The sequence below is a fragment of the Mesocricetus auratus genome, unplaced genomic scaffold, assembly GCF_017639785.1.
Source record: "Mesocricetus auratus isolate SY011 unplaced genomic scaffold, BCM_Maur_2.0 Super-Scaffold_100040, whole genome shotgun sequence".
Taxonomy (NCBI): Eukaryota; Metazoa; Chordata; class Mammalia; order Rodentia; family Cricetidae; genus Mesocricetus; species Mesocricetus auratus.
Window position 1 is genome coordinate 5,145,998 of NW_024429217.1, and position 9,670 is coordinate 5,155,667.

The 9,670-nt window shown below is 45.9% G+C and overlaps 1 protein-coding gene across 2 annotated transcripts; it reads left to right on the forward strand.

The window, feature by feature from the left end:
- The first annotated feature begins 575 nt into the window (after positions 1–575).
- LOC101834647 (stromelysin-1) lies at positions 576–9,197 on the forward strand. 2 transcript variants are annotated; one of them, XM_040734770.1, is made up of 10 exons: positions 576–742; positions 1,591–1,835; positions 1,927–2,075; positions 2,249–2,374; positions 4,016–4,180; positions 4,333–4,477; positions 5,419–5,552; positions 5,884–6,043; positions 7,604–7,707; positions 8,809–9,197. In XM_040734770.1, the coding sequence occupies exons 1-10, from the start codon at positions 638–640 to the stop codon at positions 8,907–8,909; spliced, it is 1,434 nt and encodes a 477-aa protein (XP_040590704.1). In that variant the 5' UTR covers positions 576–637; the 3' UTR covers positions 8,910–9,197. The 2 variants fall into 2 exon arrangements, with proteins under 2 accessions (XP_040590704.1, XP_040590705.1); XM_040734771.1 differs by having other exon boundaries at positions 1,591–1,757.
- Positions 9,198–9,670: the final 473 nt, after the last annotated feature.

The window sequence follows — 9,670 nt, forward strand, 5'->3', positions numbered from 1 at the left end:
ACCCAGTGAGACTCTGTCCTAATCAGTCAGTAAATGAAAGAAATCAGTGGTGGTGCTTTTAAAAACCTTTTTAAAAAGGTGATTTTTTTCCCCTTCAGGTTTCCTTCTGGATTCTCCATCCTGTGTGTGTGGTGACATCAAATAGTATGGGCTGTGGTGACATATAGTGTGGGATGTAGCTATATAGGTGTGCACTTCCCTTACCAACATCTCACTGTATTTAGCTTTGGCTTCTAGAAGTTCTGCACAACTTGGACTTTTCTTTTTTTTACCAAGTTATTCCACCTCTGTCCGAGTCACAAACATTACTGTGTCTGAACTATAATTAAGTTTTCCAAATTAAAAAAAAATGGCACAGTTTTCTCTCCTGCCAGGCAGGAAGCATTTCCTGAAGATTAATCACTGTTTTGCCTTGCAAAATTCAGAAGGTTCAGAGAAGTTGGTAAAGAAGGTTGTAACACCCTACTTTGATTTTTGGTCTTTGGAAACAGTCCCATTTGGGTGGACGCAACGATGAGTCAGTCTGCGGGTGATCCCTGCAGGCACTGTCACTCTATAAAGCTCGGGAGGGTGGGTGTAGGAGGCAGGCAGGCAGGGAACACATCGAAGGCAGCACGGAGCCCAGGAAGCAGCGGAGATGAAGGCTCTCCCCGTCCTGCTGTGGCTGTGTGTGGTGGTTTGCTCTTCTTACCCACTGCACGGGGGTACAAGGGACGAGGACACCGGCATGGAGCTTCTTCGGGTAAGTCGGCCTCCAGGCTCCTTGGCAGGGCACAGCTCTGCATTCTGCAGATTGGTTCCGACTGCCTGCATGTGAGAGATTCCACAGTGGAGAGCCTGAGAGGCTATTGGGTCTCAGTATCACATGGTCCTTCCTTTTGTATGGGAAGAAACGAAGGCCACAGGCAGTGGGCCACATTGTGAAGGTCGCACAGTGTGGCAAGGTCACACAGTGTGGCAGCAGTAGCAGCACCAGCGCTGGAGGTGCAGGCATGACGAGGGAACAGAGCATGAACCAAGCCTTGCTTTGGACTGTCCTTTAGAGTTTGAGTCCATTACTAGAAAAAGATAGTAGTAGTGTTAGCACGTGAGAGCCTTGCCTTACTGTTCCCTAGCAGGCCACATCCTGTGAAAAGTGGAAAATTGGGGAAATGAAATAAAATGGCCCCAAGCAGACAAACGTTCTCATAAATGCTTATTTATTCCTGCACTAAATACTTATGAATCCCCCCCCCACTTTTGTTGCTTTAATGGCAAACAGAGACATTGTGTTTCAAAAATGGAGCAAGGAAGGAGCTGTCACTGACCAGTTAAATGACGCACTCTGCTTATGACTTCAGTGAACGAGACAAGCAGGTCAAAGAGACTAAGAAAAGTAAAGCCTCTGCCTGGCTTGGTGGTCCAAGCCTGGAATCACAGGGCTCAGGAGCCAGACGCAGGAAGATCATGAATTCAAGGAGTTCCTTGGTTAGATAGTGAGATCCTGGAATGAACGAGTGAACGAATGAAATGACTACACACATTTACTATTAATAGTAATAGCTAAAAGGAATCAGAGTTGTGACTTAAGAGTGACATTGATCCCATTAGAAATACTTAGAAAACTACTACGGCCTTGCAAAAGATGTGAAGCAGTTCGTTAAGAAAAAGGACAGCAGTCCTGTTGTCACAAAGATCCAAGAGATGCAGAAGTTCCTGGGGCTGGAGATGACAGGGAAGCTGGACTCCCCCACCATGGACATGATGCTCAAGCCCAGGTGTGGTGTCCCCGATGTTGGTGGCTTTACCACCTTCCCAGGTTCGCCCAAGTGGAGGAAGAACCACCTCACCTACAGGTAACGAGCGGGCCCAAGGTTTTCACACAGTGTTAGCGCTGTGTCAGAGGCATCACACACCACACACTGCCTTCTCCCCTTCTCTCGGCAGGATTGTGAATTATACGCCAGATTTACCGAAAGAGAGTGTGGACGCTGCCATTGAGAAAGCGTTGAAAGTCTGGGAGGCGGTGACCCCACTCACCTTCTCCAGGCTCTCTGAAGGAGAGGCTGACATAATGGTCTCCTTCGCAGCAGGAGGTAAAAAAACGCAAGAACTGCCTGAAACACACATTGCCCAGTGGTGTTCTACTGAAAATGTTACAAAGAGGCCCCAATTGCCATGTGTGTGTGTGTGTGTGTGTGTGTGTGTGTGTGTGTGTGTATATATATATATATATATATATGTATATGTATATGTCTTCTCCCTTTAGAACATGGAGACTTCATCCCTTTTGACGGGCCTGGAGAGGTCTTGGCTCATGCATACGCACCCGGGCCAGGGGTCAATGGAGACGCTCACTTTGACGATGACGAACAGTGGACAGAGGGCACAGCAGGTGAGTGCTCTGCCTCACAGAGTGACCTAGTTTCATTTCTTTTCATATTTGGGGAAATTTTCACAATCAGCCATACTAATGCTAGAATGTGTTCTGGATTCCAGTGGAATACATTTTTTAAAAAATCATGGCTTAGTGTGCTTTCAGAGACTAAAAAGCATTTATTTTCCTAATAATCAGCATAAAATATATCACTAAATGCTTGACCTGTCCAACTTCGATGTGATGGCTTTTGTTTTAGCCTACGTGTTGTTGTTATCCCTTAGAAACCTGCTCTTTCCCAGTGAGAGACAGAAAGGGAGTGTGTCTGGATGTGATGGGAGTTGAAGAGGAGCTGGGAGAAGCAGAGGGCATGGAAACTCTAATCAGAGCATGCTGTATGAGAAAAGAATCTGTTCTCAATGAAGGGAAAAACACTGAATTTTTAACAGTTGTGCATCTTGTGTGATCTACAGGCTACTATTACTACACTGCCTAGTGGTATCAAATTGTAGATATTCAGGCAGTACAATGGGGAACTTTATCAACTCCCATTGTTTCCCTTTTACTTTTCAAACCTGAAACCAAAATTAAACCTCAGAATTCTGAGATTTCTGTTTGTTTTGTGTGGTCAGTCTTATTAAGCTCACCTTGTTGTGACTTCTGCTTAATTGACTTTTTATCAGTTTCTGAAAGAGAAGAACTATCCCTGAAGTACAATGACCGAACAGTCTAGGCAGAAGACTTCTTAATTTCTTATCTTTGGGGATTGACTACGTTTTCACAAACGTGGCTGAAATAAATTGTATTGCTTTTGAGACTGAGCTGGATTCACAATTAACACATAAACTGATATCTGCTGAAAATAGAAATCCAGCTTTTTCGCTAAATAAAATTCATGTTTTATAGAATTAGCATTCAAAATGAGCATGCCCTCTGGCCCACAACATTCACAGAGAACATTTGGGAAAGTTCTGCCAGTCCTAATCACCTCTCCCATCCCGATCTCAGCACTGAAGGCATTATTTCACACAACTCTAATAAGAAGACCGTGGATACAGTTCGAGTCCAAGATCTTATTTTTGACAAACACTTAGGAATGTTATGTTTAAAACCAATTTTACAAACTCTGTGGTATCTCCATCCTTAGTCATCTTTTGGCACTTGGTATGTAAAAGGATGAAGATGTAAAATGATGTAGGCAAAATCCAATAGAAAAACAGGGTTTGGATTATTTAAGAGTCTTAGAATTGAGATGAATACCACCCTGAGATTAGCTAGCAGATACTGAAATTGTCAAATGCTAACCCCATGCTGGAATAGTTTTAACTTTTCCTGGACAAAAGAAAAGAGCTCTGATATGCTGATCAATAAGTAATAGTCTCCATTTCTAACAACAATGAGCGAGACCTGCTGTTCAGACAGTTTGAGGCCAGAGAGGGGACACTGGGTGAGTCTGAGGACTTCAGATTGATCTCAAGCACAAGTTTTAAAATATACTTGTTGCCAAGTGGAGGGTCAGTCTACTGCCCACTGAGACAGCAACCAAGGTGAGTACAAGTCTGTGTGTTTTCAGGGAGCAAATACATGCTGTGTCAGCTGGCCCACGTGACGTAGATGCAGCTCAGGGTTAGCAACTACTATGTATGGTTTCTCCCGTAGGCACCAACTTATTCCTGGTTGCTGCTCACGAACTTGGCCACTCCCTGGGTCTCTTCCACTCAGCCAAGCCTGAAGCGTTGATGTACCCTGTCTACAAGTCCCCCAGAGACCTGGCCAGCTTTCATCTCTCTCAAGACGATGTGGATGGCATTCAGTCTCTATACGGTGAGTGACTGCACAAAGGGGTCCCTGAGGTGCTGTGTGGCTACATAAGCCTCCGGGACAAGATTCAGTCCTTGAGGGTGTTTGGGAAGTGCAGAATTGACAGGCAGGCCACATTTCTCCTAACTGTGCCCCCTTTAACCTGTTCCCTTTAGGACCTCCCCCAGCATCCCCTGATGTCCCCGTGATACCCACCAAATCTAACTCTCTGGAACCTGACTCGTCACTGATGTGCAGTCCTGCTTTGTCCTTTGATGCAGTCAGCACCCTTCGGGGAGAATTCTTGTTCTTTAAAGACAGGTCAGATCAAGGAACCCTAAATTTCTATGCATTTTTGACAAAAAACGCTTAGAAAGGGCAATAATCAGGAAAACAATCGATATAAGCATTTTAAAGACAAACTCTGGAGTCTGGAATCTCTCAGATCTGCCATTGACCTTCCCCACATGTTTCCAAAATTGTCAAGTTTGGTTTTGAAGCCGGATAATTTGATTCTTGTCGCTGAGGTTTTGTCTCCCGATGTTCTAGGCACAGGCTGCTGTTTAGAGGGTAGAAACGGTCCTCAGAGGCAGAGTTTTATCTTTACTTTCTTTCAAACCGACACTAGGAGAAGTATCAAGTTATCGGTTCACACACTCCTCAATAAGTATGCTGGGAGAATCTGCATGAAAGTGAGCGGAGACGTTTTCCCCAGGTCTCTCCACACATAAGCCGTCTGGATATTCTGAGAGGCCCAGACTGGCTGGAAGCTGTCAGGCTCCTGCCTCTTCCCAAGAGCTGGGATTAGAGGCTGCGCCACCATTCCCCGACTTCAAGATCTCTTGAGTACCCTAGATTTTTCTGTGAATGTACAAGGATATATTTATACACCACACCCATGCACACACACACACCTCTCACTGTCCATCCTTTTGGGAAGTGTGGGTGATACTTTAATTACTAATTACACAGTTTCATGCGTGTTACATGTACTTAAAGCTTATGCTGAACTAGTTAGTTGACATGGTGGAGAACTCTGCTTTCACAGATATTGCTCTGGAAATCTGTGGCAGGAGGTCTGTTGCAGTCTTCCTTGGGGCGGGGAGAAGGAGAGAAGGAGGGGGGAGGGAGGGAGGGAGAGAGAGAGCTCGCTAGAGGATGAGAGGGCATACAGGAATTGGCTCTGCCGCAGGGGAATAATACGCTAAAGATAAAAGGCTGTTTCTCAAATGCTGTTTTTTTCTTTTACATCTATTTTTTAGGCACTTTTGGCGAAAATCTTTGAGGACCCCCGAGCCTGGCTTTTATCTGATCTCTTCATTTTGGCCCTCCCTCCCTTCCAGCATGGATGCTGCATATGAGGTTACTAGCAGAGACACTGTTTTCATATTTAAAGGTGATTATCCTACAACATTGCTTTGGCTTAGTGAAACAAGCCTTCTGGCAGGAAAGCCGAGCAGAATTTTACTTTAGTGTGTCGAATTCTGTGCAACCAAGGAATAGCCAAAGATAATAAAGAAACACCTAAAACCAATACTTGATTTGACTGGGCTGAAAAGCCCCTCATTTGACTGTTGCTCACTGCCCCCGGCCATCGTAGAGCTAAGGCCTAAATCTATTCACCACAAGAAGACACAGTGCTAAGATTGAATTTCTAAAATCGCACGACATCCTTAATGGACTTTTAACATGACTGCTGTTTCTGTTACTGCCTTGTTTTTGCACAGGGAATCAGTTCTGGGCTGTCCGAGGGCACGAGGAACAAGCAGGCTACCCTAAAAGCATCCAGACTTTGGGCCTCCCTGCAACTGTTGAGAGGATTGATGCTGCCGTTTCTGATAAGGAGAAGAAGAAGACTTACTTCTTTGTAGATGACAAATACTGGAGGTGAGGTGCTGTGAGGATGGTCTTGTGAAGAGACCGACTTGACAATTGCTTTCTCTCTCAGAAACACCTCCACCTGGCTCTCCTTTCTGGACGAGGACAGGGGTTTTGACAACTGTGGGGAGGGCTTGGAAACACAGGCGTTTCGTAAGGGTTCCTGTTTAGAGCATGCCATCCCCCCACCCCACCCCCACACCTCATGTAGAGCTGCCTTCTCATCTCTACCTGCTCAATCCCAAATACACTTCAGGATCAGGCTCAGTTCCCTCCACCCTCATGAAGTCTTTCTTTCTGAACTTCAAGTCCAACTGGCCTTTATGTCCTGACAAGGAGCCCACGCCTCGGTTTATTGCTCCTTTCCCAGGAGCTCTCATTGTCTCCGTATATGGACCTTGCCTCCCTCCCAAGGACTTCGGCTGAGCTCAGGATAACCTCTGCCCGGCTAGAAATGATGCACAATAGCCTACCAGTTTCTTGGTTTGCACTCATGACTCCTCGCAGGCTATCAGTCCAGATGCTGGGACATTGAGGCAGACCAACCATCCAGCGTGCGGGCATTGGTCAAAACCACACTTAACTATACTCTGCTTCTCATTCAGTCCCTTTTCTTAGGGGGCTTCCACAGAAAACTTCAATGTACAGGGTAGGGAAAGGCAGACAGCCTACTTACGGTGGTGAACTGGAAAGTGTGTTTTTCATTTTTTATATTCAACTCTTAAATTTTGTTTTATTATTTTATGTATATGAGCTGTGTGTTTGTGTATGTGTGTGTGTGTGTGTGTGTGTGTGTGTGTGTGTGGGCTCACGTGTATATCTTGGAGGTAGAAATACACACAGAATTCCACTAGAACTGGAGTTACAGATGGTTGTGAGTCACCATGTGAGTGCTGGGAGTCCTAACCCCGGGCCTTTGTAAAAGCAGACAGTACTCTTAGCAGCTGAACCATCACTCCAGCCCCAAATATTCCATTTCTTTTTATGAGGGAATGTCTGTGTGAGAATGTGTACATAGGCATGCAGGTGCCCACGGCAGCCAGGGGAGGAGACCACAGATCCTCCAATGCTGGAGTTACAGGCAGTTGGAAGTCACCTGACTGTGGATGGTGAGACAAGCTCGGGTCACAGGGAAGATGAGCAAACGTCCTGGTGACACTAGTGATGGTCATCGTATTTCTGACCAGCATCTCAATCCACACATAGGCATGTTTGTGCACTTATATGCATATGTGTACACACACACACACACACACACACACACACACACACACACACACACACACACACACAAGCTCGTGCCCTTGTGGCCGAAGGAAGATGAAGGTTCTCTTGTCCAGGCTTCAGAAGAACAAACAGTAACAGCATTGCTGTAGTAGGAGTTGTTGCGTCCCCAGGGCAGCCATGGTTTTAAGAGCTAAGTTTTACCTTATTGGAAACACATGGTGATAAGTAAGCTTGACATTTGTGCACGGAACTTGGAAGGGTCACCAGAGTTCCACAAGCTCACACGCTTGGGGACCGTGCCCTCCATGCACTGCTGAGCTGCGCTCCTTTTATTTGGTGCAGATTTGACGAGAAGAAACAATCCATGGAGCCCGGATTTCCCAGGGAGATAGCTGTGGACTTCCCAGGCGTGGACTCGAAGGTGGATGCGGTCTTTGAGGCCTTTGGTAAGGGGACACTTACTCTGTTGGTTGCGAGCCTTGAAATGCTCTGTAGTGTGAGAAGATTTCTAGTAACAAAGTTTTAAAAATCAGTACTCTCTGCTCTCCCAAGAGCTTCATCTCTTTTGCTTTTGTGGCAATCAGGGTTCTCCTTCAGGGGAGCCGTATGGCTTACGACGCTGACGAACACGGACTCTTCTGTTGCTCGCACAAGCGGAAGAGCGAAGTTCTGGCACGGCACCCTCACGCTGTGAGCGCTTGCCTTTCTTGATCCACGCTGGCACAAAGCTGCCCTCGGTGGTGGCATCCGGTTTAAGGCCGATTGGCCTTCTCCACCCTAGTCTCCACTACTCAGCTGCAGACTTTCTCTGTCTTTCCTGACTCGGTTAATGACTGACAACACTGGTTCCTTGTAAATACACATCTGCCCATGCACCGAAGCTTAAAAGAATTTTTTTCCTATGCAAGAGTAAGCTGGTGATCTTATGGACAGCAAGTGCCACATCTGCAGAGAGGGAGAGGGTGTGGTGATTAAAAATCAGTTTCCCTAGGGCCAGAAATAGCCCTTGGACGAGAGGATGATGAAGGGGAGCAGGAGGGCTGGGGGGGAAAGAAAAGAAATCACAGTTTCAAACAAGCAGGGATGTTTTTCTGACTGGAAACACAGGCTCAGTGCTGTCTCCTTCCCTCCCTAGCAAATACACTGAGACAAATATTCTAAACTTCAGCTGGCTTACCAGAAAGATGGAATTAGGTAGATTTGCTTCATGGAGCTGTTTCCCAACCAAGGTTTTAAAACAGTAGTTTTGTTAAATGCTTAACATTGTTCCTGGCACAGACTAAAAACTACAGAGACACTCTATTGTTTTGTTGTTGTTTTCTCATACGAGCAAGGATTTGAACACTCTAGGCAAGGGTTTGAACTCAGGACTTTAAACACTCTAGGCAAGGGTTTGAACTCAGGACTTTGAACACTCTAGGCAAATACCCTACCACTGAAGTCACATCCCTGATTCTATTCTCCACTTACCTCTTACTGAGTTGTTTATCTCCCCAAATTTTTCCTTAGAAGAAAGTAGCTCACTTTTCTCTCTTGTCTGCATGCAGGGTTTTTCTATTTCTTCAGTGGATCTTCGCAGCTGGAGTTTGACCCAAATGCAAAGAAGGTGACCCACGTGTTGCAGAGTAACAGTTGGTTTAATTGTTAGAAGAGGTTTGAGGAAGGCCTGGCGAGTTTTAACTGAAGTTGCTGGGCAGGCTCTTCCTCTTTGTGAACTGAGGTGGCTAGTCGCCCCCAGGACGTGCTATGGCAGAAACAGACGGACGCTGCGGATTTCACCAGCGAGCCCGAGTTGTCACAGGGCATTGTGAAGCACCGCTTAGCTTGTACGTTGTCACATGGAGAAAGTGAGGTGACTGCTGGGCAACGGGCAAGTGACTGTATCTATGTAGATGATTTGCTTTTATTTAATAAAGACGGTGCGTCACTTATTTAATCATGGACTTTTTTGTGTGCTGATTTCCGGAACAAGTACTCAGCGTCCTGGGCACAGATGGACTGGGCAATGCTCAGCTTGAGATGCTGGGCCACTGGAGGTAGATGATCACTGTCTCCACCACTGAGATTATTCATGAAGAAAATGTACCACTCGCTCACCCAACACACCCTACAAGCCCCACCTAGACTTCATATGCCTTTGTCATACCTAATAGAAAAAACTAGGGGTGAGTCTCATTATAGGGCTGGCTTGTAATAGCTGCAATGAATCCTACACCCAAGTAAACAATCCAGTAGTCTGAATGGCCCGTTTCACAGGTGAGGGAATCAAACCTATCCCTGCCTCAGCCATCAACTTCCCTCAAATGTGCCGTGTACACACATGAAAATATCATCTTGTGCTCACTTTATATCTGTGTGTGCCGTGAGGTGAATGTCCCTTTACAAAGGACAATTCTAAAACAGTTTCCT

Bases quoted from the DNA above. Each gene is read 5' to 3' on its own strand.
- LOC101834647 (XM_040734770.1), top strand. From the start codon at position 638: ATGAAGGCTCTCCCCGTCCTGCTGTGGCTGTGTGTGGTGGTTTGCTCT. The intron at 4,181-4,332 runs GTGAGTGACTGC...TGTTCCCTTTAG, and splicing joins TGGCATTCAGTCTCTATACG to GACCTCCCCCAGCATCCCCT. The intron at 5,553-5,883 runs GTGATTATCCTA...GTTTTTGCACAG, and splicing joins CACTGTTTTCATATTTAAAG to GGAATCAGTTCTGGGCTGTC.